This window comes from Cibotium barometz, chromosome 32, assembly GCF_041138505.1.
Source record: "Cibotium barometz isolate CiBa-2024 chromosome 32, ASM4113850v1, whole genome shotgun sequence".
In the NCBI taxonomy this organism is placed as follows: domain Eukaryota; kingdom Viridiplantae; phylum Streptophyta; class Polypodiopsida; order Cyatheales; family Cibotiaceae; genus Cibotium; species Cibotium barometz.
In genome coordinates, this window is record NC_141077.1 from 25,552,266 (window position 1) to 25,578,078 (window position 25,813).

Here is a 25,813-nt window from a genome sequence, read left to right on the forward strand (position 1 = left end):
ACGTGGTCCGTTGCCACACTTACCAATGTTAGTATGGTGGTCTCTCACTCAACCACTTGCGCAGTGACACTCTTCTCCACTCGACAAGTGACACTCTTCTCCACTCGACAACCTGACCACGTTTGTATGTGACACTTGTTGATCAGCATGCCTGCTAGAATAGTAGGAGTAAGAAACGAGGAGCTTCTTTTAGTGGAGGAGTTGTTTGATGCAACGTTCTCTCCCGAGGAGTCGGAGTCCTTCAAAACTTGTGCGTGTGCCACGACAATACATTCTTTGATTCCTCTGCTGTTTTACTCAATTGAGAGCTACTGCTTTTATAATTGATTGCTTTTTGGATCTAGCTTTAGTGGGAGCCACGTGGCACAAACACAAGCTTGCATTCATTTTTTTTTCCCTCTATGCTCCCCGAAAAAAATACCGTCTCCCTCGAAAAAAATAAAAAATAAAAGAAAAGTGTGCGGGTGCTGTACTCCCTCGAAAAAAATAAAGAATAAAAAATAAAAATCAAAGCAACACATGGCATGGCTTCTCTGCAGATTTGCAGCATGGCAACCGGCGCTCTATCAACCGGCGCTTCGTTGCAAACCCTTCTTGGTTCCTCGCAAGGAGAACTATGCTGTTTCCTGCAGAAACATATGTTTCGAAGATATTTTCTATATAAATATTAACAAGGTTATTAGGCTTGTTAAGCCCGTTAAATCCAGCTCAAAAAATCGCCCATCGCCTGCAAGTCTTGGGTCTATGGAGAAAACCCATCTCAGAGATTTTTGGCAGCTCCAGTCATCGCACAGTAGCAGGCAGTAGCAGAGTCCATTTCGAAAGCCTGCAGCAAAATCGAAGCCATTTTTTTTTTCCTTCAAAAGTGTTTTTAAAACCTTACACTGGAAGGCAACACATTGCGGTGGCTCCGCTTCCCCTATACATTACTCTGATATGGGCTTTTTCTTGCATCTTTATTTACTAAGAAGAAGGGGCATCATGCATGTGCATCTCTATGTGGTTCTCTTCTTGCTCACTTGCTTTGGGACCCTGGCCCTCTCACTGGCCCAGAATGCAGAAGAGTTTTCAGAAGAGCTGCTTCTAAGACCCCTGCCTGATGGCAAGGTGCTTACCCACTTCCAGTTCACCCATCAGCTACCGCCGATCAAGCGCTACGGACATCATCATCATCTCTTTCCAAAAGCCATTTATCAGCTGGTGCATGATACTGAACCTTATCTTATTCTAAGTTAATATGCATGTTTTTAACCAATGTTAATATGCTAATAGTTTTTAACCAACGGATCAACTCTATAATTGGGTAACAATTTTTTTCAGTCACTATAATCAATCTTTAAGTTCATATCATTTGTTTGAAGTGATTTTGTTAGCTGTTTAGTTGCTCTAATTGGGAGATTAAGGCTTGGATAGGCTTAATAGATCTTGATTCATTATTTTCTCGATGTCATTGGGATTTGAACCCGACCGGGCCAAGTCTTGAGGCACTCATCTTTTTGTTTGCCTTCTTTGCAGGTTCAAAAATTTCGGATTCAAGAAATGGAGATATCCTTTACTCAAGGAAGGTGGAACTACAATAGGTGGGGAGGTGTGGATCCTGTAACAAGACTAAATGCAAAACCCTCCGGTGTCGAACTGTGGGCAGTCTTTGCAGTGCCAGATGATCAGATCGATGCAACCTGGGGAAATCTGACCCACGCCTTGTCTGGGCTCTTTTGCGCCTCTCTCAATTTCTTGGAGTCGCCTGTGATGATTGCTAATCCAGTCCGTGCATTCATGCCTGATCGTAGCAAAGTTATCTTTAATGATTGCAGTCTAGGGGGCAAAAAATCACTGAGCTCCGATTGCATTCCTGATCAAGTATCAAGGGCAAACACAAATGCCAGGGGTGGCAAGTTGGAATCTCGAGGGCGAGTGAGGTACGGGGCATTGCCCCGAGAAGCGGTCTGCACAGAGAACCTTACACCATGGCTAAAATTGCTGCCGTGTAGGGACAAGGCTGGTCTGGCCACACTTCTCGACAGACCTGTGATTTACAAGGGCTGGTATCACTCACTACGCCTGTATGTTAGCTCTGATGAATTTGAGCGGCAAACAAAGGGTGAGCATAGAGGAACTCTTCTACAGCAAACATTGAGCCTTGTCATCCAGCCATCTGAGAATCCATCCTCAAGAGCAGAAACTGGTCAGCGGCTGCAACCCAGTTGGTCTCTTTCATCACTTTTTGGCCGAGATCTATCCGGGGGGTGTCCTCTTGCTAAGTTCAATGCTGTTTACATGGAGTTCGAAGGACCTCTAGTTGAGAAGCTTGAGCAGTTTGGCATTGGTAGCGGATGGAACGAAAGGAGTGCTACATGCATGGCAAAAGGCAGAGATGGCTTAAATAGTGATTCAGAGCAAGCAGATTGCTTAACAGATGTACACAAAGAACATGGTTACCAGATTCTCTCAAAGTTCAAGAAAAATGAGGTATTTATTATGAATGGAGTGCCTCTAAATATTTCATTAGAAACAAGAAATGAAGGGAAAACATCTCCTGGCGTGTTACTTGCTTTTGCTATTCCCAAGCATGTGAATATCCACTCTCTAGATGTAGGATTGACCTGGATGATCCCCTTCACATGGACACCTGTTCGAGGCCCTTTTCGAGCGACTCGCTTCTTAGTTGGAAGTGGCAATGCAAGGGGTGCCATTGCATTAGTTTTAAAGTCCAATCAGCTGCAAGCAAAGAGTCCAATGGGCTTTCCAAGGCAAGTTTCAAGTACAGGTGAATCTGCACCAGCAGATATGACGAATGTGATGCTATTTCAAGTTGTCCCATGGTATATCCGTCTTTATCTTCATACCTTGAAAGTTTTGATTGATGAGCAACCGAAGTCATTTTGGGAAGTTGTAAGATGGATGCAAGTTGTTCCTTCCGAGGATAGGAGATCGCCGGGAGTCATGGAGATGGAACTCATGGTTCCTTGCAACGCGACTGTCATCACTCTCATTATAGAATTTGATAAGGTCTCTCTCTCTCTCTCTCTCACACACACACACACACACACACACACACACACACACAAATGTATATAAAACCTAAGGTGGTAGTTGATGGGTAGTAAATGTGTGGATGTGAATATTTGATCTACCCTACTTTGGATGCACATGGCCTGTTTGTGCAATAGTTGTATCTTGGTCCTTGGGTGCAGTCTAGGTCTCTTCAATTTCTTGTTTAGCTTAAGTAGAAAATGCGTAAGGTCTAGTTATGACCCTTATCATCCAGGCACAAGCCATACCACCAAAATCCACCTCCAGGTGCTAGGCTTGAGCATGGCAATGGCTTGTTCCCAATTTCTCATGGGTTCTCCCCATTTATGGAAGTTTCCTTTAATGAACCTTTTACTCACTTTTATATCTTCTTAATTGAGGTGCCCTTAAATTCATTCTCCAAAGGCTTATTACGTTATAACTTCTTAACACATAATTACTGTTATTAGTCCATCTTTAGTGCCACCAAATGGCATTAGCCTGTTCTGGGGCACCTTGGAAATCTTTGTGAATGCCCCAGGAATAGAAGTCAAGCTTGATATATCACCTCAGGCTTCATGGATTACGTGGGATGTGTGGCTGATAGGTTGTCATTGGATTGATTGGAAGGCCAGTTGTGTGGAAAACAAGCTAAATACATGACATTTTCACGTGTTCACTTAGGTGGACAAGTTAAGGCTGGACTATTTACTGATTGGGCCCCTCATGAGTAAAAGGATTCACATATTAATGTGTGGACACCCGGGGAACTTGGACATTTTACTCATTAAGGTTATTGGCCTTAGCTTGCAATTGGGGAAAATAAAAGCATGTAAAACAAAAACATAAGGGGAAAAGCGCATTGGAAAGAAAAACACAAGGAGAAAAAGCGTGAAAACAAAATCTTGTGCATAATTATGTATATATTCGCTGGCTGCTTCTCTCTTCCACTTCCGTACCTGCTGTCTGCAGGTACCTGACGTATCGTACCTGGTTGTACAATGCCCCTGCTGCTCCGTACTGTCTGAACAGTACCATGTGTAACTGTACCCTGTCGTGCTGCTGTACGTACTATACCTTATTGTACTGCTGTATGTGTGAGGGCAAAAGGACAAAAGGACCAGATGTACGAGAGATCAGAGCAAATCAACGTAGCATGAAATGGATGAATGAGTGTATGTATAATGATGAATGTAATCTAGTACAAGAGGCCCTCTGATGTGAGGTGACTACTGAGTAGTAGACCGCCGAAGAAGCAAAGATGAGGTCGGAGCTGAAGCACGGTCGGTGACGAAGGCTCAGGTCGATGTGAGGCGAAGGCACTCCGTAAGGTGCAGACAAACACAGATCTACAGAGCAGAGAGGGCTGCTGTCCTGGGCAGATGGTGTGCTTCCGTCACGACGTAAGGTAGCTGTCAGATGAGGTAAGCAGAGATGAGCTGCTGTCCCGAATGGTAGATGTCATCAGAGTGATGAGCAGGGAGTGGGCTGCTGTCCTGAATAGGTGGCTGTCAGACTGAGCGCTGCTGTCCTGAGGTATGAGGCTGACAGGTATAGGTCTGAAGGTACAGAAGATCTCGGTGCTGCAGATCAGGTCACAGTGCTGCAGGTGCACAGACCTACGCGCTGCTGTAAGGATCAGGCTGGGTGATGGAGGGACCATAGTGCTACACCCTGAAGATGAAGAAGCCGACGGGTGCTGCTGATGATATTTCAGCCTGATGCAGAGGAAGCGCCAGCAGCAGCAATAGATGTATGTTGATTATATGCGGTGCATTGCTAAATTATGAAGCGTTTGTATATATATGCTGTGGGGCTGCTGGTCGGCCCAGGGAAGCTGTCGGCCAGAACCCCTTTTGGGCTGGGTAAAATACCATGTTTGGGCATATTTTCAGACAGTATGTGGATCGCCGTACCCTACCATACTGCTGACGGTATGTGTTATACTGCTTGTACCTTGATTTTGGTTGAGTTTTGGAGATCTTATTGGCTGCCGATCTCTTAGCCATTGCCTGAGCTTCGACAAAACGCCATGAGAGTTTTGGAGATCATTCTTGCCTGCTGGATCTCGTGAGAGATTAGGACATTGAAGACATGCATTCTATGCTTTATGGATTCGTTGAAGCTCATAGAAATCCGTGGATATGTGGACATCTTTTGGGACATTGATGATGCAAACTGGATAACTTGGCCTATCCTACGTGTGGGAATTGAAGAGGCCCCCAAAGCTTGTTAGAGATAAATACTCCTTGGTAATATGACATGAATTCCATTTTGGTCCCAGTGTGGTGTCAAACTCTTAAGTGTGCTTGTGGTTTTAAGTGGATAAGTTGAGTGCCTTTAATTTAAGTGTTTAATTGTATTAATAGCCATATGTGAAAACCTCCGATTGGGCTACATAGGTATCAAATTACAGCTTTAGTTCTAAGTGAAGAGCAAAGTCGAGTGTGACTATGCTACTACCCACAACTATGTTCCATCTTGGAGGAGCTCCTTAGTACCAAGCTGCACCCTTGTCTTGTCTCGGATCGCAATGGTCAACTAGTCTAAGGTCCTACTTTGTATCACATTCATGTGATCTCTCCAAGAGTTTGTTCAATAAGCTTGTCCAACATGGTCTGGGGAATCGCACTTGTTTGGGAATTGTACCACTTGACCCTAGGATACGGGAATTGTACCACTTGAACCTCTACTTGGCATGGATCTGGAATAGTATCACAACTTGATAGGCTCCCGAAATAGTGCCACTTGAGCCTAGTGCCAAAAGATAAGGCTCTAGGAATAATCCCATTTGAGCCTTCTCTGTATTTAAATGGGCCTTCAGGTATATGGTTTTGCTCCAAGTGACTGAATGTTGCTTTCTTGAAACTCACTCAAGAAAACATTCCACGTTCTCCTTGCAAAATTACAAGAGTAAGGTATCCACATAATTAATGCAACAATCTTGCAAAAACTACAGAAGAAAATTAGCAAACTCTGCAATCTTGCAAAACTCAAAATATACTCAGCTTTTTATGTTTGTTGGAGTCAAATTTTCCTTGCCCTTAGTTGGTGATTGCGTAGCTCGCTGAAGCTCCCGCCTCCACCCTGCTCTGCGCGCGCCCGCCCTCCTGTCCCCCCTCTCTCTGTCGCCTGTTCGCCCTCCCACCTCTCCGCCTGTTCGCCCCTCCACCCCCCGCCTGCCTCCTTCTCGCCGTTGCGCCCCCCCCCCCTCCTGCCTCGCTGCTGCGCCTCCCCCCTCATCGCCATTTCGTCCCCCCCTCCTAGCCGCCTCTTCGCATTTTCGCCCCCAACCCCCTCTTCGCCTGTTCGCCGCCTCCCACCTCTCCGCCTGTTCGCACCCGCCTCCCCTCTGCAGCGCCCCGCCTCCCCTCCCTTTCGCCTTTTTTTCGTTGCCGCCCCCCCCCCCCCCCCCCAGGGCCTCTCCTTCGTTTTTCCCCCCCTCCCTCCTCGTTCGTGCTGTGTTTCACCCCCAGGGGGTTTTTGTTTTTCTTCATTTTCTTCTGGTCTTCCGCCTCTTCGTGTGCAGCCCGTTTCTTGCAGGTTTCCCGCATTTGCCTCGCCTTCGCCTGAGCTTCAGACTCTGATGGAGACTCCTCCCGCCTCGCCTCAGAGGGACTCATCCGCAGCCCCCTCGCCCGCCTTCGAGGACATCCCCATCAGGCTTTCTCTTTCGCCGGAAGAGGAAGCGAGCCTCACCGCAGAGGTGGAACGCCTCCAGGCTTATTCCACCATCTGCCGTATAGTCGGCACTCGCCCCAGCAGAGGGGAGATCAGGGATCTTCTTCAGGCTCGCCTTCTTGCAGATGTGGGCAAGATCCTGGATGTACAGCTCCTGGGCCGGGGCCATTATCAGATCGAATTCGAGGCCGCCCAGAGCGTTGCCAAGATCCTTGCCATGAGTCCTCTGGACATCAGGGGTGCTCGGGCTTTCTTCAGACCTTGGCAGCATGGATTTGACCCAGCAGCGGCGGAGCAGGGAGAGCGCCTCTTCCATATTACAGTTTGTTTCCCTGGTCTCCGCCGGGAGTATCTTTCGCTCCTCTCCAGGCTCGGAGCATTGGTGGGCTCGGTACTAGAGACGGGCCCCTCAGCTGCTTCAGTGGTGGCCAGAGCAGCTGGGCTACCTTCGGTCAGAGTGTTGGTGTCTGACATCTCCTCCCTTCCTAAGGTCATTCAGCTACCTAGGATAGGGGGGGGGGGTGGATAGATCAGAGAGTGGAGTTTTCGGGGCTCCCGAACCAGTGCTTCATTTGCAGGCAGGTCGGTCATCTGGCCAAGGCCTGCCCTCGCAGGAGACCTCGACCCGCACCACAGCAGCAGGCTACTGATGGCCCGCCCACAGATTCGGCTCGGCAGGCTGCCTCAGAGACACCTGCTCAGGCCACAGAGACCTCGGAGTGGCAGCCTGGACAGGGGCGCCGCCGAGGGAGACAGCCACAGTAGCACGCACAGAGATCGCTGCAGCAGCAGCCACAGTCTCAGCCTCACTGGGTTCCTGTGAGGAACAGCTTTGCTCCCCTTCAGGAGGAGACCCCTGCAGCGACCGAGGACCAGGAGATGCCAGCTCCCCCTCCTTCACCTCCCCCACCCCCGTCCCCTCCCACCGCCTCGCTTCCACCTTCGCCTCCGCCCGCCCCCGCTCCGGTTTCGGCAGCGGCTCCCTCTCCACCTCCCTCGCCTCCCCCTCCTCCCCCTCCGCCCGCCTCACCTTCCCGGGAGACCCTGGCAGTTCCCTGGCGCTCACCTGCAGTCCGGAGAGCGCTGAGCACTGACCTCGCTCGAGCATCACAGAGGAGACCTATGCCGATTAGGGCCTCACGGATTTCATCTATTCGCAGTCGGCTGAGTCGCCTTGGCATTAGACAGCGCTCGGAGGCCTTTGATTATACCTTTACACGGCTTTTTGGAGCAGAGGGCCCCCATGAGCCAGCACCCATTCGAGTTCATGTAGTGATACCTCCGGCCCGCGGGGAGGAGGCACTAGACTCAGCGGTGGCCTTCTCGTTCCCTCTTTGTGGACCCTGTGATCAGGAGTGGACTCTAGAGCTCGCTCTCAGCACTTTGAAGACTCAAGCAGTTGAGTTTTCTCACCACATGAGCGATCTGGAGGTGTCTGATGTGATAGGCCGACTTTGGGAGTTGGCTCATTTTTTCTTGGATCCCGGGAGTGTGGATACCTCAGGGATTCGGCATTTGGTCGTGCGCATAGTGGCAGACTTGGCACGCGACCCTGGATATGTGAGTATACACGAGGTTTCTCTGTCAGAGCAGGAGGCAGTCGCCATGGGCCACAGCCACTGGCGCCTGATCCGGGATTCTTGCAGTACACCGGGTGGGCAGATTCGCAGCCGTTCGGATGGGGACTACTCCCCATCCAAGCCGCTTGCGAAGGCCCGCCGTACAGCTGAGACAGCATCCACCTCAGCAGGGCATCCATGAGGATCATCTCATGGAATGTACAGGGCCTTGGTGGAGCACACTTTATACGCTATTGAGGTTGCTTGAGGCAGGAGCTTCAGAGATGCCTGGTTGGTGGCAGCATTGACATTTTGATGATGCAGGAGCACCACTTGGGTGAGAGCAGGATCCGGAGATATGGTTCGGTGATGCCTGGTAGATGGGACACTTTTTGGTCTGCAGGGTTTGGTCCTTTGGGTGGACAGGGAGGAGTATGCATGGTTATTGCAGATGTATGGCGGCAGGCCATTGTGGATCGAGGGATCATTGTGCCAGGTAGAGCACAGTATGTCATTCTGAGGATGCATGATGAGCTATTGGGTGTGCTCAACATCTATGCGCCCAATCATGCTAGTGCCAGAGCAGAGTTCTGGACTCAGGTTACAGATGCATTGCCAGAGGCCGCACATTGGTGTGTTGGGGGAGACGTCAACATGCTTGAGGACCCGGCAGATAGGGTGGGAGGCAGTCATGTTACAGTGCACGGCACGGAGCTTGCAGCTTGGGACCGGTTTTGCATGTCACTGAGGATCACTGATGCATGGCAGCATGGGGCTTTCTCCCGGTCTCAGGACAGTCTTAGTTTCTCTCGGTCGGATCGCCGGCAGGGAGGGACTAATCTATCACGGATTGATCGCTTTTATGTGGGCGATTGGTTAGGGGAGCGAGGGGGCTCCGTCGGCATTCTCGCTGGCACCTCATTTTCAGATCATGCGCCAGTTATATTGACATTGGAGGAGGCGACACGGGAGCCCAGCTTGCAGTTGAGGATCCCAGAGAGGGTACTTGCAGATCCCAGTCTCGCTGAGGACATTGAGAGGATCTGGCATGATAGTCAGTGCTCTGACCAGGATGCAGCGGGCCAGTGTGCCCAGGGACTCATTGATCTTAGCTCTTTTCTACACGCTGCAACTTTGACTCGACTGGGAGAGATTCGCGAGCGGGAGCAATGGCTGAGACGTAGCCTTGCTTCGCTACAGCGCCTTCAGGAGCAGCAGCCTGCATGTGAGTGGGTGGCGTCCCAGCTGAGCCAGGCACGCCAGGAGGTTAGAGAGGTAGAGGAGCAGAGACATGAGTTTTACTATCGTCGTCAGGCCTCACAGTGGACGCAGCTTGGTGATAGAGTGACTGGGGAGTTTTTTGAGATCACTGGACCCCGTCATGCGCGAGCAGGAGTCCGTCAGCTTGGTAGACCGGATGGATCGGTAGCTACTGAGCTCGGGGAGATTAGAGCCATTGCCACTGCTTTTTATAGTGACCTGCTTTCAGCAGAGCCAGCCACTGAGGATCGAGATGTTTGCAGACAGACTGTGTGGGCCCATGTGCAGAGGAGGGTCACAGACCATATGCGTACAGTTCTAGGTGCGCCTCTGTCAGAGATTGAGCTTGCCGAGGCCTTGAGGGTCCTACCGCGACATAGTTGCCCAGGGGAGGACGGACTGACGCCGGCCTTTTTTATGCGCTATTGGGACCTTTTGGGACCAGGCCTCCGCAGGGGCTTTCAGCATGTTTTGGACACTTGCCGCAGAGCTTTTCAGAGGGCTTGATCTATCTTATCCCCAAGGGGGAGGGAGTATCAGATGACATTCGGCATTGGAGGCCTATTACGATCCTCAATACTGTCTACAAGGTCTTAGCAAAGGCCTTGAGTTTGAGGATCCAGCCCTTCCTGGGGGAGTTGATTCATGCTACTCAGACAGGATTTGTCAAGGAGCGCAGTATCCTTGACAACATCTTTACTTTCTGGGAGGCGACGGCCCGAGCTAGGTTTCTTGGCGAGGACTTGGTCGTGATGCTTCTCGATTTTGAGAAGGCATACGATAGAGTTGATTGGGGATTCTTAGAGGGCACTATGCTTCGCCTGGGCTTTGAGCCAGGATGGATCAGAGGGGTGGCAGCTCTGTATTCCACAGCTCGCAGCCAGATGCTGATTGCAGGAGGTCGGGGGCCGAGTTTTGAGTTGACCAGATCAGTCCGTCAGGGGTGTCCTCTCGCCCCTTTCCTTTTTCTCTTCTTTGCGGAGGCTATGAGTATGTATTTGACGGCAGAGGAGGTTGGTTTGAGAGGACTTCAGCTCCCAGTCCGGGGGGAGGATTTGCTTGATGCTGAGTTTGCAGACGACACGGGCTTATTTTTGCATGGCCAAGAGGCCAATCTTATTCGGGCTGAGCAGTCGCTCCAGGTTTTTAGTGCAGCTTCGGGAGCATTGATCAATTGGCGCAAGACAGTGGCCTTTTGGATCAGTAGTGCTCCCACTCCGGCATGGAGCCCGGACCCCGGTTTTAGATGGATTCCTCCAGGCACAGCAGTGCGGTATTTGGGATGCCAGATTGGCCTCGATTTGTCACCTGAGCAGCAGATTGCCCCGCTTCTTCTGAGCATTCGGAAGAAGCTATTGTATTGGAGTACAGCTCGACTATCCTTGGCTGGGAGGGTGGTGGTGGCAAATCAGGTGCTGTTAGCGACCATGTGGTACATTACGTCGTGCTGGATTTTCTCGAGCTCTTGCATCAGCCAGGTACAGAGGCTGATCAGGAACTTTCTGTGGTCTGGGCGGGACGGTCAGCCAGCTCGGGCAAAGGTTGCATGGGCAGTTATTACACTTCCGCTGGCTCAGGGCGGTTTGGGCATTATAGATCCAGCTGATCAGAGTAGAGCCTTATTGGGGAAGCTTATTGTTCGGGGGTTGCTTCCAGGCGCTGAGCCTTGGAAAGAGCTCCTCTTGCAGCGACTGCAGGCTCGAGCGCCCCCTGCAGGGGGTACTTGGGCACCAGAGATTCGCTGGATCTTCATAGAGATGAGGAGGACAGGCCTCAGTAGAGGATGGGAGGACAGATTTGCTTTGAGTATCCTGAGAGCTTGGGAGCTGCTGAGACCGGGGCTCTCTCAGCGGCCTCCTTCTTGTGTTGAGGAGCGGGCCAGGCAGCCGCTCATCTGGAGCCCAGCGGTTCGTACGGAGCAGGGTCATATGCTGGGTTCTTGGCCTCGTCTAGCCTGGGGACCGTTAGCGGCAGGCCCAGCTCGTAGTTTTGGAGACTGGCAGGCTTTCTGCAGTCTACCAGAGGAGATCCAGGTGGAGAGGCTGAGTCACTTCAGAGGGGGGCTGATTATGAGGGATGATATTCAGGAGGCACTTACAGAGGAGTGGTTCACGCCTCTCGAGCCAGTGGCCCCACGGTGGATGGGAGCCTTTACACAGTTGGAGATCCTGATTGCTGTCAGAGCTAGCACTGAGGATGGCAGATGCCTCTACTATGAGATTCAGGATGAGGGCAGACTCCAGAGAGTGGAGGTGGAGTCGCCTTTGGTTGCAGAGTGCACCTTTCAGAGGATCAGGGTAGTGGCTGCCGCTTCTCGGAAGTGGCATATTGACCCCGACCCTGCTGATGTGCTCCCGGATTGGCGCATATGGGCATATGCAGCGCGCCCCTTGGCCCGGCTACAGTGGGACCCCGGGGAGTACAAGTGGCATGATCCTTATGCATCCCTTGAAGCCACAGAGATCACCTTTTTCCAGTACACTGTTCGGCTGGGACGGCATATTTCGACGGCGAGGAGGACGGTTTCTCCAGCGGCAGCGGGGCACTGGCGATTGCAGGGACTCTCACAGGAGTTCCTGGAGGATTTCTGGGCTCGGCTCTGGGCTAGTCGACAGGCCCGCAGGATCTCGGCTTTTCAGTGGCTGGTCGCCCACAGGGGCTCAACAGTTGGCACTTGGCTTGTTTACAGCGGTCTTCCGGCGGCCTGCGTCCGATGCGGCCACCCTATGGAGACACAGAGACATTGCCTTTGGGACTGCCCTCAGGCACAGCAGATTTGGCTGCGGATGCTGCGTATTCTGGCCCCCCTCTCTCCAGAGGGTATGTTTACGTGGGGTGCCGCTGCTTGGTCGACTTCTTCAGGGCCTGCTATGGGCTATGAGATGGAGCAGGGCAGTCAGGCCATCAGATTTATTAGGGGCCAGCCTCGCCTGGTTCCGGCACCGGATTTCTCGTCCGCCAGCTGGACACAGGAGAGGGATTTACGATGGGAGCTCCTCAGCAGCCTCACCATCTGGTTCACTTGGAGGGCCCGGTGCTTTACGGCCTTCGAGGGGAGATTAGAGCCACCAGCAGAGACTGTTCGGGGGATTTGGCAGGAGTTGATCCACACCCTGCGAGGACAGTACGACCGCCTCCGGGGAGACTCGGATGAGGCGATCTTACGGCGCCAGGCCTTTCACACCACTTGGCGCTGCGGCCCGTTCTACACCCTACACACGGGATCCCCCCGTTGGCACTACAGGCCACCTGTTTGGCTCTTCCCCCCCCCTATTGTATGATTTAGCCGCTCAGTTCTTTATACTGATGCTTGTATTTTGCAGCACCTAGGGAGAGTCTCCCGGGCTGCCATGATGTATTCACTGCTCTTCTCTCTCTCAGGAGCAGGAGAGATCTTTTGTAGCCCTACGGGCGTTTTTATATAACTAATGAAAGGATCTTTTCTTGGAAAAAAAATTTTTTCCTTGCCCTTGAGTATGAAGAAGAGGTTGTAACTTGGTGTGAGGTATGGGTGTCACATAACACTTGGCCATTAATGCAATTAAACACTTAAATTGGCCACAACCTTAAACATATGCCACTTAATTCCACAAAATTGTAATAGAGAGATGTACACTCCTAACACCACATAGAGGCCGGAATGGGCTGACCCCTCCTATTTTATTACCAAGGAGAAAAATATCATGTACAAGCTTTGATTGCCTTACTCTCTCTGTGGGAGATGCCAAATTATCCATAAGCAACCATCCTTTGTCAAAGAAGCCCCAAATCACCATGAATGTGTGTAAGCACATCATCTTATGAGGGTACTGATCTTTCCCATCACCATGGGTCTTCAAGATGCCATATGTGATAGAAAAACTCAGCTGAAGCAAATAATACTTCCACATATACCATAAATCCAAAACATCGGTGAAATACAAACTCGGGTAGCTATAAAACCGGTGTAGAGTAGTCCATATAGCTTTTGTCACATGCACCCATGCACTGAGGTGCAGTGTGACACACTGGCTCATCATCAATTCTACACTTGTACAGAAGTAGTACCTTTTTTTAAGGAATAGTCGTCGTACGCCATGACCTTATTGTGAGCCCTAGTCTAGGGACACATCAGGCACAAGCTACATAGGTCATTCCAAGTTGTAGGTTTCAGAGTTTCACTTAACCCGCTTGGAGAACGAGCGTTAAAGTCAGCCTAGCATAGCATGCATTTAGAAGCATTTAAGAACACACTTAGCAAAGGGATTAAGGCTCTAGGCAAACCCTTGGGGGGAAGCCTATGAGCCTTTACCGTGTGGGCCACCATTGGCCACACAAAAAGGGGATACCAAGGAGCCAAGAGCTAGAAGGCTACCCCTTTAGACGGCGGCTGCTTGTAGCATGCGCCGAGCTAGGACTGTGTGAAACAACGAAGCCTTTCTTTCAACCTGAGTTTAGTGAGTCTTTAGCAATCCTTTAAAACAACATACATGAATCTAAAAGAGATGTAGTAGAGACGACACCAGATGGGGTCCCGAATTTGTCAGAATGCACAGCGGAAATGAAGACAACTGCTGTAGAGAGCAATACCGATGCAAGAGAGAGAAGATAGTGTAACTCTGCTATATATACACCAATCAATCCCGGAGTGCTAAATGACAAGTGTGGGGGCAAGGGCCCATTTTATATGGCCCCAGGCTGTTGGTCGGTCAGCACTAAAACAGCCGATAGCAGCAAAGTGCAGTCGACCAGCACAAGGGCAATCGGCCAGGGCTGGGCAGCAGGTTGATGCCCAGGATCCAGTCGGCCAGCAAATGGAACAGCTGACAGGAAGAGGACAGTCTCCCACACGTAGCAAAAAATGGAGAAAATACAGGGAAGTGAGCGAAAATGGGAAACACCAAAACTGAGCGGGCACACCCACAACAGAGGCCCTGACATAGTGTACAGACAGGAGATGACTGTTAACACCCCCTCTTAGCTCTTGGATGTGGAACCAACCCCAGTGAGCTGGAGTGCCGCCGGAGCATAGCCCGAGGTAGAGACTTTGTGAAGAGGTCCGGCTCATTGTCCTCCGTCGAACAATAAAGAAGCAAGATGTCACCAGCCAAGATCTTCTCGTGAACAAAGTGATTGTATCTCTATGTGCTTGGTCCAGGCATGGAAGATCGGGTTCCGAGCAATAGCGATACAATCGCACTGGATGACCGTGGGCTCCTTTTGTGGAAACCCAATCTCGCCAAGCAACCTCCGCAGCCACACAACCTCGCAAGCAGCACCACAAGCAGCTTGGTACTTTGCCTCTGTCAACGACAAGGCAATAGTTGGCTGCCCCTTGCTAGTCCATGAAACCGCTCCTAAGCCGAGGGAAAAACTGTAGCCTGATGTGGATCTCCTTGTATCTGGATCTCCTCCCCAATCCGAGTCACTCCAACCTTGGAGTCGAACTCGTTCCTTCGTGTCACCTCCAGCGGTGTAGAAGAGTCCAAGATCCTTCGTACCCCGCGGATACAGCAAGATCCGCAATCCTGTGTCCCAATGAGACTTCAACGGCGTCTGCATGAATAAGCCCAATCTCCTCCCCAATCTGAGTCACTCCAACCTTGGAGTCGAACTCGTTCCTTCGTGTCACCTCCAGCGGTGTAGAAGAGTCCAAGTTCCTTCGTACCCTGCGGATACAGCAAGATCCGCAATCCTGCGTCCCAATGAGACTTCAACGGCGTCTGCATGAATGAGCCCAACAGCCCCACAGGAAAGCTCAAGTCCAATTTGGTGTTCAGCAACCAGATCAATGAACCAACTAGCTTCCGGTACAAAGAGGCATCAACTGGCTCACAAGGATCATTCGTTGTAAGCTTTGTGTTCGGGTCCATCGGCGACGTGATAGGCTTGTAGTTCTCCATCCCAAAGGCCTCAAGCAACTCATGAACATATCGCTGTTGAGAGACCAAAAAACCCCTCTGGGTCTGCCAGATCTCCAATCCCAAGAAGATTTGGAGTAAGCCTAAATCGGTCATCTCAAACTCCTTTACGGGATTACCTTGCGATTATCTTGACATCTCTGATGCCATGAGGTCTGACAAAATTAAGAATCGTGAACGTGCAAAAAATTATTTACGACGAATTATTTCAGAACTCTTCACGACGTGAACTGACTTGATGATAGCCACTTTTGAGGTCAATCTTGGTGAAGTATTGAGCACCGTTGAGCCTTTCAAGGATGTACTCTATTTTTGGCATGGGGAACTTATTCTTGATTGTCAACTTGTTCAAAGCTCGGTAATCCACACAGAGACGCGCGGTCTTATCTTTCTTCTGCACAAACAGAATCGGTGTAGCAAATGGAGAGGATTAAGGCTTGATGAAACCGGACCTAAGCAACTATGCTAGTTGCGTCTCCAACTCAGCTTCCAACGCCTTGGAAAGACGATATCGAAACTTATTGGGTGGCTTAGAGTTGGGGGTTAGGGTTTTAGAGAAATAGAGCGCACACACAAGCTGGGGATTAGGGTTTCAGAGAAACAAAGACACACACACACACAAAGATGGTACACAGTGTCGTGCACAGTGTGTATCTACCGTGTGCTACACGCACGCAAGACTAGTTTCGAGGCTTGGGGAAGCTTGGAACTAGGCAGGGCTGATTGACGAGCGTTAGGGATATACTAACGGGCGGGCACCCAAGTATGGACGGGCGAGCGCCCAAGTGTCGACGCCCGATGACCGGCCAAGAGCCTATAAAAGGGTGGCCAAGGTTAGTTATTGGGATATATATAGTCTCGCGAGTTTGTGAGAGCTCTATGGTCTTGGAGCCTGGATCTAGTGCAGACGTGCACCTGCTTTACGCAGCCGAGGCCGGCAGTAGTCTCGAGGCCCGCGAGGGCAGCTTCGTGGCGGTATGGGACGTCGCGAGGAGGAGATTGGTCGGTACGTCAACCTAGTTAGCTCAGCTCGTGGCTCGGTGGGGACAGCCAAGACTGTGGGCTCGCCCACGGCTATCATGGTTGGGAGGTGAGTCAGGCCTGCACCCCCTTGTTTGTTTGTTTGCTTTGTTTGCAGGATTCGAGTCTCGAACCAAGAACGATCACGAGAGGATCCATGGGGATTTGATAGCGGTATCAGAGCATACCTCGTGAACGAGCAAGTCGGTAGGTAGAGAAGATGAGGTCGAAGAAAGGTATGTGTTAAAAAGCTTGCTGTTTTTTCTGTGCATACTGCTGTTTTCAGAATAGTATGTGTTTTTTTTTCATCAAAGAGACCCATGCTGATGGGGATGGTAGATGGTAGGGTCGTTTGCTTTGCAAAGAAGAGGAAAGACAGTCGCATGACCGTAGAGAGAAAACAGAAAAAAAAAAGAATGTTCGTTGCTTTTGGCGGGAGAGAGAGAGCGTCGTTGTTGCTGTGTCTGCTGGCCGAGTACTGCTGTACTGGCCGTGTGTGTCGTAGGCGTTGGGCTACTAGCAGCTACAGGCGGCCAGGCCTGCGCAGCCAGCCCAGGCAGCGCCCAGGCCAAGCCAAGCGAGCACCCAGGCCACGCACGGCAGGTGCCCAGGCCTACGTGGCCTTATGGCCACGTTTACACAGGCTGGCGCAAGTGCAAACCTGTCGTGAAGGCACCGGTAGCAGTCGATGATGGCAGCGCAGGTGGACGTCAGCAGTTGGCGACGGCAGCCAGCAGCGCCGGCGGCTAATCCAGGAGGGATGAGAAAAAAAAAAAAAACAAGGAAAGCACTCGTTTTTTTTTATTTTTTAAAGGTTAAAAAAAACCCCCCTTCCAAGGTTTAAAAGTGTTTATTTTTTTTAAAGAGTTTAGAATATATATATATATATATATATATATATATATATATATATATATATATATATATATATATATATATATATATAAAACACAAAAGCAAAAGCTAAAGATAGCTTTTGGGGGGCTTTTAGTTTTTTCTGGAAACCTTTATAAACCCCCTTAAGTGGGCTTTTTGCCACACCTCTCTCAAGTTTTCAAGCTCTCAAGCTCTCAAGTTCCCTTGCACTTTTCTTGTGCAAAGATCGAATTTTCTCTCCGCGTACCCTCTTCACGATGTCGACCCAAGAATATATATATATATATATATATATATATATATATATATATATATATATATATATATATATATATATAAAACACAAAAGCAAAAGCTAAAGATAGCTTTTGGGGGGCTTTTAGTTTTTTCTGGAAACCTTTATAAACCCCCTTAAGTGGGCTTTTTGCCACACCTCTCTCAAGTTTTCAAGCTCTCAAGCTCTCAAGTTCCCTTGCACTTTTCTTGTGCAAAGATCGAATTTTCTCTCCGCGTACCCTCTTCACGATGTCGACCCAAGAATCGGAGTTGGAGCCCCTTGTGGAACGCGAAGACTTGCCGGCTACGGAAGGTACCGATGCTGATCTTTTTGACGATTTTGTGTCAAAATCAGATTTCCAAGAGTTCAAAGTAGCTCTCGAAGCTTCTTCGACGGAACGTCAGGCACAAATCGCAGCCCAGATGCAAGCTTTGCAGAACTCCATTGCTCTATTGACCACTACCCTCTCTACTTTCTCAGGTATGGATACCTTGGCTTCAGCTTTAGGCCCCAATATTACTCTGGAACCGTTCGCGGGCGAGCAAAAGCAGCGCACCAAGGAGATCGTGGACACGTGGCTACACAAGTGGCAAGTTCACTTTCAGTTTCATTCTTATGATGATGGAAAGAAGATACAGTTAGCAGCAGGTTTCCTGTCCGGCAAAGCTTTGCTTTGGTGGAAGGAACTCAACCCTAAGCCAACGACTTGGGCACAATTCGAAGACGTCTTCAAGAAAGAATTCCTCAAGAAAGAGGATGATTATGATGTTGTTGCCCGGTTTTCAGCTTTGACCATTTGGGGTTTTTCGTAGGTTTACCAGACTCATACCGATTACAGGTTAAAAATAACAAATGTAAAACTTTGGACAAGGCCATTCATTCAGCTCGTATCTATGATGATACGATGGTCTCTTCCAAGTCGAAACCCGTTACTGAGCAGGGGAACAAGCATAAAAGAAAGTTCTCTGCACCTATGGCTAACACGACAGAAGGAAAGTATTCGGACCAACCTTCGAAGAGTTCCAGTTCGACACTAGCGAAGAAGAAACGACTCCTTAGGGCTTTAAAGCTCAAGAAGGAAGGACGTTGTTTTATCTGCGAAGAAAAAGGACACATGCGTAACGAGTGCCCAAAGCAAAAGGTGTGATATGCAGCGGAAGTCTTTGTATTGGATGATCCTGTCACACAAATGCTCACACCGTCTTCTGTATCCTGAGTTTCGTGAGTTTAGCAATCCATTTCAATACTTCAAACTTTAAAGAGATGAGAGAGAGAGATATATGAGAACTGTACACCAGATTGGGTCCCGAATTACCCACTGAAGGGCCCCCTATCCCGATAACGAGATAGTATTTGCTTTATTTCTTTACAGAGAATGACTGTGGACTGTAGATAAGCCAAACGCAAGATCCCAGAGGATCGGAGAGTGGCTGATCTGTACACTGCTGTTGAAACACCTCGATGACCTGATCTCGAGCCTATGCACTCTTCCCAAGGGCACGAGGAAGGGCTGCACACCTGAGGCTGAGAGAAGAAGAAGGTGGACTGTTTCTACACTATGTTAGAATGCTGAAAACACTTATGAATGCTGTGTTACCTCACCAGATGACTGCTGCATGCATGGATGATGCACAGAAGGCTGGACACTGCTGCAAACTGTTGATTCAGGGCTGGAAACTGCCGTGGACAGAAACGCAGACCTGTAGGGAAGCTGCTGAACTGAAAACGCAGGTGTTCTGAGGCTGCTGGACAGAAACACAGAGGATCTGATGCTGCTGGACAGAAACGCAGGTGATCTGATGCTGGACAGATGCAGAAAACACTGGCTGAAACCTGGCGTTGAACTGGGGCTGATCTATATGCTGAATCAAGGCCTGAAGTGATGCTGAATGCAGGCTGATTGGATGCTGATAGCAGGTGCCTAGGGCTGACTGAAGCAAGGGGTTCTCAAGGGGCTCGAGAAGCAAGCTTATGAGCTCCAAGGGCTAGATTAGTCTAGGGCTGAAGGCAAGGATACTCCTAGGGCTGAGGAGGAGAGATCTTAGCACAATGAAGACTGAATGAGAAACTAAGCTCTATGCAAGCCTATTTATACTAACTGGAGGTTGGTCATTTAATAAAGTTTATATTTATAAATGCCCAATAATGCAAATAATGCTAAATAAATACTATTAAATATGGAAAAAATACCAGATAAATCCTAGTAAATTTCCTAAGGCTTCTGGGATGTTCTAAATGATGCACAGGCATATGCATGCATATTATGCAAGATGCAGAGTGCTTTCTGATGCAAACCCTAAGGCTTCTACTGACTCTACATGCATGAATGATTCTCTCCAAGTGGGTTAAGGGACTTGACTGACTGACTGACCCGCTAAGGCTGAGGAATGACCTACGTAGCTCGTGCCTGACTTATCCTGGACTGAGGATGTACAATGGGGTCACGGCGTACGACAATTATCATCCTATTGGGTTCTAAAACTGTACAACTGCTGCACTTCTGATGATGAGTCATCTTGTCACCATGCACTGAGTGCAGAGTGCATGTGACAAAAGGATACCAAGACAAACGCAGGACCCAAGCCAAAGGCAGCTACCCAGTTGTCTTTGACAGGTACGTCAATTACTGTACTTTCTCGCCCTAGTACTTGTTCTGATTGTCTGTTCAATTCTAAAGTATTTGGCTTGCATGATCTTCTCCGAGTTTATGGAGAAGTGAATGGCCATAAAATTCACATTCTTTTAGACCCTGGGAGTTCACACAACTTTATTAACTACAAACTTGTGCAGAAATTGAGTCTTGATACGACACTCAGCGACCATACCTATGAGGTACGTCTACCTGCGGGAAGGCAAGTTTGGGATCGCAAGGTGGAGATGCTTCCAATCCAGATTCAGGACTACAAAGACACTCTGGAATGCTATGTAATGCATCTAGAAAATGTAGACTTGTTATTAGGGATTGAGTGGTTTAAGACTTTTGAAGTCCAGATAGATTGGTCTAGTCATATTTTTTCTTTTTAGCATAGGGACACCAAGTATAGTATTTTAGGTGATTGTATTCATCCTCTCAGGGACCTCTTGTAAATACAATTGATTTTGGAAATATAATGGATTCTTCTTTGTATATCGCTTTCCATTGTGTATTGATTCCACTTTCTTCCTTTCTCATCCCTTCCTTGGATGTAAATGAATTAAGTGTGCTTGAAAGCAAAGAATTACAGAAGATACTTGATTCGTTTCAAGATGTATTTCCTAAGGAACTGCCATCGGGTTTACCACCTGAACGGGCAGTAGATCATCGTATTGACTTGATCCCTGGTGCTCATTCTGTCAGCATCCACCTTATAGGATGAGCCAAGCTGAGGAAGATGAGTTGGCTAAACAACTCGAAGATTATTTGAGGATGGGCCAGATCCGTCCAAGTAAATCACCTTGGGGTGCACCTGTGTTGCTTAGGAGAAAGAAGGACAATACTTGGAGAATGTGTATAGATTACAAGAGATTGAACAAGCTGACCATTAAGAACCGTTATCCTCTCCCTAGATCAGATGACCTGATCGACCGGTTAGCAGGAGCGAAATATTTCACGAAGATAGATTTACGTACTGGCTATCACCAGATACGTATTCATGAAAGGCATGTCGAAAGAACCGCCTTTCGGACTAGGTATGGCCATTACGAGTTTCTCGTATTACCTTTTGGGTTAACGAATGCTCCAGCCACTTTCCAACAAATGATGAACGATCTTTTTTGTAAACATTTGGGAAAATTTGTGGTGGTGTTCCTGGATGATATTTTGATTTATAGTCGTACTCTTGAGGATCATGTCAGACACCTCACGATTGTCTTATCTATTTTAAGACAGAATCGACTATATGCTAAGTTAAGTAAATGTGAGTTCTTTATGATCGACATCATTTACTTGGGACACAAGATCACTAGAGATGGATTGAGCATTGACTATGACCGAGTTCAGAAGGTTCTGGACTGGCCTATACCATGAACAGTGAAACAACTTCGTTCTTTTCTCGGTTTTGTAGTTTTTCTTCGGAAATCTGTACGGGAGTACTCTCAGCTCACACTACCGATGACCGACTTATTGAAAGGTCGTGGACGTAAGTCAAATCAGCCTATCACTTGGAATAACGATTTGGATATGGCCTTCAGACTTTTGAAAGATAAAGTCAAGGAAGCACCTATCTTAGCATTACCTGATCCTAGTCGGCCTTATGTTCTTGAAACTGATGCCAGTGACTATGCTATCGGGGCTGCTCTATTTCAAGATGGTAGCCCGGTTGCTTTTGAAAGTAAAAAGCTAGACGACACTCAATCTCGTTGGGCAACCCTTGAGAAGGAGCTTTATGCTGTGATTCATGCTCTCAAGGTTTGGAGACTTTATTTATATGGCTCCAAGTTTGTGGTATTGATTGATCATCAGTCAATCAAGTATGTGTGTGATGCGGATGATTTGAGAGGCAGGAAAGCTCGTTGGGCAGAGTTAATGCAAGATTTTGATTTTGAGATCCGTTATCGGAAAGGGTCCATGAATAGTATTGCAGATGCGCTTAGTCGGATTCGAGAGGTGAATACTTTGTCGTTCACCGAGATTTCTACCGACTTATTTCAGTCATTGAGAGGGCTTTGCAGAACTGATAGTTATTTTGGTCCATTTTGGCGGAAGATCCAGGACGAGAGCTCATTGATTGACCAAGACTCGATGACTGAGCAGTCTACCATTCAGGCTACAGGAGGCCAGTGGATGATTCGGAATGGTTTACTATTCCGTAATGACAAAATTTGTGTACCACAGATCCCGGACATTAGGTCCAAGATTCTTAAGGAGTGTCACGATGCCCCTTCTGCTGGACACCCTGGGGTACACAGGACACTATCATTAGTGAAACACACTTTTTATTGGCCGAAGATGAAAGGGTATGTAGAAGATTATATTCTCAAGTGTCGGATTTGTCGGGCAAATAAAGCTGAACGCTTTAGACAGGCTGGGTTGTTGCATCCTTTGCAAATCCCAGGTAATAAATGGAAAAGTATTTCCATGGATTTTATTACCGGATTGCCAAGAACACATCAAGGCTACGATTCTATTTGGGTTGTGGTAGATCGCTTGACAAAAATGGCTAGATTTTTACTGATCCGGAAGACTATTACAACTACGCAATTAGCACGGCAGTTTATCGAGCAATTGTTTAGACTGTACGGGTTACCGCAAGACATAGTTAGTGATAGGGAGTTTACGAGTGATTTTTGGAAACTTGTTTTTGAGAAGTTGGAAACAACTTTGAATTTAAGTTCCTCAGATCATCCTCAATCTGATGGCCAGACTGAAAGAGTGAATCAGATTTTGGAGGATATGCTTCGAGCATATGTATCCAAAAGACAGAGTTCATGGGAGGATTATCTTCCTATGTTAGAATTTGCATATAACACCTACTCCACGTGCTCTGCACTCCTGTGCTCCATCTGTCGGTGTGTGCCCAATTGGTACCCCTCCCCCCAATAAATAGGGAAGGAACGCCCAAAAAGCACACGCTATCAATAGCGGACCAAAAAGCACATGTCCGCCCACAACATATTACACTCTAGCTCGCCAATCAGCTTGCCCCTAGCGTGCACATGACATACTCCCCTTCCTCAAAAGAGTTCACTCTTGAGCTCAAGAAAAAGAACTCAAGGAGAAGTTGTCACGGTGTCAATTCCTAGTCACAAAAGCCGAATTTGGAGCAAATGGATCATCTTGGTAACTCGAAGGTGACAATGCTACCAGTACCAGAGGTAAGCAATCATTGTCCTAAAGAGTTATCCCGAAACCAAAAGTATCTTCCATTTGACTACCATGCTTTCATCTTGATTTCCTCTATAAATTTGGTCTGGAAAAAACCACAAAACGGGGAAAACCCAAAACCTACTACTGAAGCCTGAACCAAGTGGAACACAATAGTAGTCTCTTCCCAAACAAGAGGAGAACCGATCTTCTAGAAAAGATCATCAATCTGTACTTCGTCACCTCGGAAGTCTAACTTCCCAAACAGACCTCAGAAAGTCTTGGACATGAAAGGAACAATTGTTCCAACACACCTGGTTACGACGTAAGCGAGCATCTATCATAACTGTCTGTATCAAAAGTAAAGTATTTATCCCTAAAAAATGTTAAGATAGCCTTGTGTTTGTAGGCGTAGAGTCTGAATGAAGTCTTGATAATCTGGCGTAGCCCCGTAACATGCGATGGATCATGGCATCCCATACCACCATGATACACCCCATACCCGTGCTACGATTACTACAAAACACCAGCTTGTGGATCTGTCGCAATCTATTAGAAACAATAAATGCCAATTGCTGACCATGTGCCACAAACTGAAACAAGTTCTCGAAAGGAAGAACTCCAAACGAGACTAGTGATCATAACTTGGTCCAAGGATTAGACAACATCTGTGTACACAAAGAAGAACAACCTTGACAAGTGTCCTAGTCAAAGCATCTGTCTAAACCCAGAAAATCTTGGAAATCAAAACTTGCTTCCAAAAACTTATGCGCATAGCGCAAGTTCTTGAATAACCACGATTCAATAGTATTGGTATAAGAATAGGCGGGTATACTTAGAATAGCGCGAATATCTACACACTCTTGCTATGGACATAAAACTAGAGGACCAACAAAACCTTAAGGACTGTAAGGCTGAAAAGGTACATATTGGGTATTGTCGCATAACCGTCTTGTCATGCAATCTGACAATGAATCCCAACATGTAAACTTAATCTAGATGCCCTCTATCAAATATCCGTGTAGCCATAGTGGTAATGTGTGCTCAACTATTCCTTAATCTTACATATGTAGATAAGTCTTGCCTATCAAAGTCCAACAACGAAAACAATGGTCATTCCAACATCTATAGGGCATTAGGTTTATGTCTTGCATGGTACAAGCCCATGACTAACTCTTGTGTGTATGTCCACAAAATTCTTGGAGTAGAAACTCCTGTGTACCAAGAACAACTTCATATACGAGCAAAACAAGATACAATACTATGCTTCTACTATCGTTCCATATATAGCATGTGGCTGGTACGAACGCATACCTCTTAACATGTAGGTTCAAATCAGGGATACGACGAACCACATGCATGGAGTCGTGCAAGTACACCTTTGATTCTGTACACGACCTTGTCCTACTTCACCTTGAGATGAGAGTCAAAACTTACCCCCAAATCTATGAAGAACAGTCCAAACTTTTGTGAGAAAAAGGAAAGAAAAAGTTTGAGAGAAGAAAGGGTTCGTGGGAACCCACTTGCTGCTAGACTGCTCAAGTAAAAACCCTGCTTTTTTTTTATCCTTTTTCTTAATGGCCAAGTCAGTTTTTAACTTTGTTTGTTTGTTTTTAAAAAATAAAAAATAAAACTGGCTGCCTAAGAAAGCAACTCGGCTTGCTTTCTTGGTTGCCTACTTGCACCATAGAGAGGGGAATCCCGATCTGGTTGCGCCCATCTGGTTGTCCAAGCTGCAAAACCTGAGGTGAATCTGTTAAGTCACCTTCCTCCATCCACTTCGCATCCATCGGTGAATAGTTCTTGAACTTCACAAGATAGCGACGGGAAACTTTACCTCGTACCTTTCTTTCCTTATGTGCCAGTATCTGCTCTGGAATAAGAACCTCATCAAGTTCCTCAACTTCCGGCTGAGCCTCATCTGATACATCCTCAGGCACATTCCCATGGAAAGGTCTAAGTAGACTCACATGAAATGCATTGTGAATCCTCCAGTGATCTGGTAGCTTCAAGCGATAGGCCACCTCACCAATCTTTTCCAATACCTGAAAAGGTCCATAATAGCGCATGCTCAACTTAGGGAATAAGCGCTCTTTACCCTTCATCTTCTTGAGCCTAGCTTTTTCAAATCGCAAAAGAACCCAATCACCCAATGCAAACTCTAATGCACGTCTGTGACGGTCTGCTGCTTTCTTTTGCTTTTGCTGAGTTTTCTGGAGTGCCAACTTAACTCTCCGATAAGCTTCGTCCATATTCTTCACATACTGATCAGCCTCAAAGATTTTATCCTTTGTGTGCAAAATGGGTGGTACCTTCTTCCCTCCTTCCACAATCTCAAAAGGCGCCTTGTCCGTCGAGGTATGGACTGTGTTGTTATAAGCAAACTCCACCAAAGGAAGATACTTTTCCCATTGTTGCTTGTGCTCTGACACATAACACTTAAGAA

General features: G+C 47.9%; 1 protein-coding gene across 1 annotated transcript in view; it reads left to right on the plus strand.

Annotated features, from left to right (window-relative positions):
* Positions 1-463: 463 nt before the first annotated feature.
* LOC147620015 (GPI transamidase component Gpi16 subunit family protein) overlaps positions 464-25,813 on the plus strand; it is a 42,628-nt gene continuing 17,278 nt past the window's right edge. Inside the window, exons 1-2 of the mRNA XM_086772145.1 lie at positions 464-1,200; positions 1,516-3,009. Of these exons, the coding sequence (XP_086628271.1) occupies positions 937-1,200; positions 1,516-3,009 (1,758 nt within the window). The 5' untranslated portion in view covers positions 464-936. The remainder of the gene's footprint in view (positions 1,201-1,515; positions 3,010-25,813) is intronic.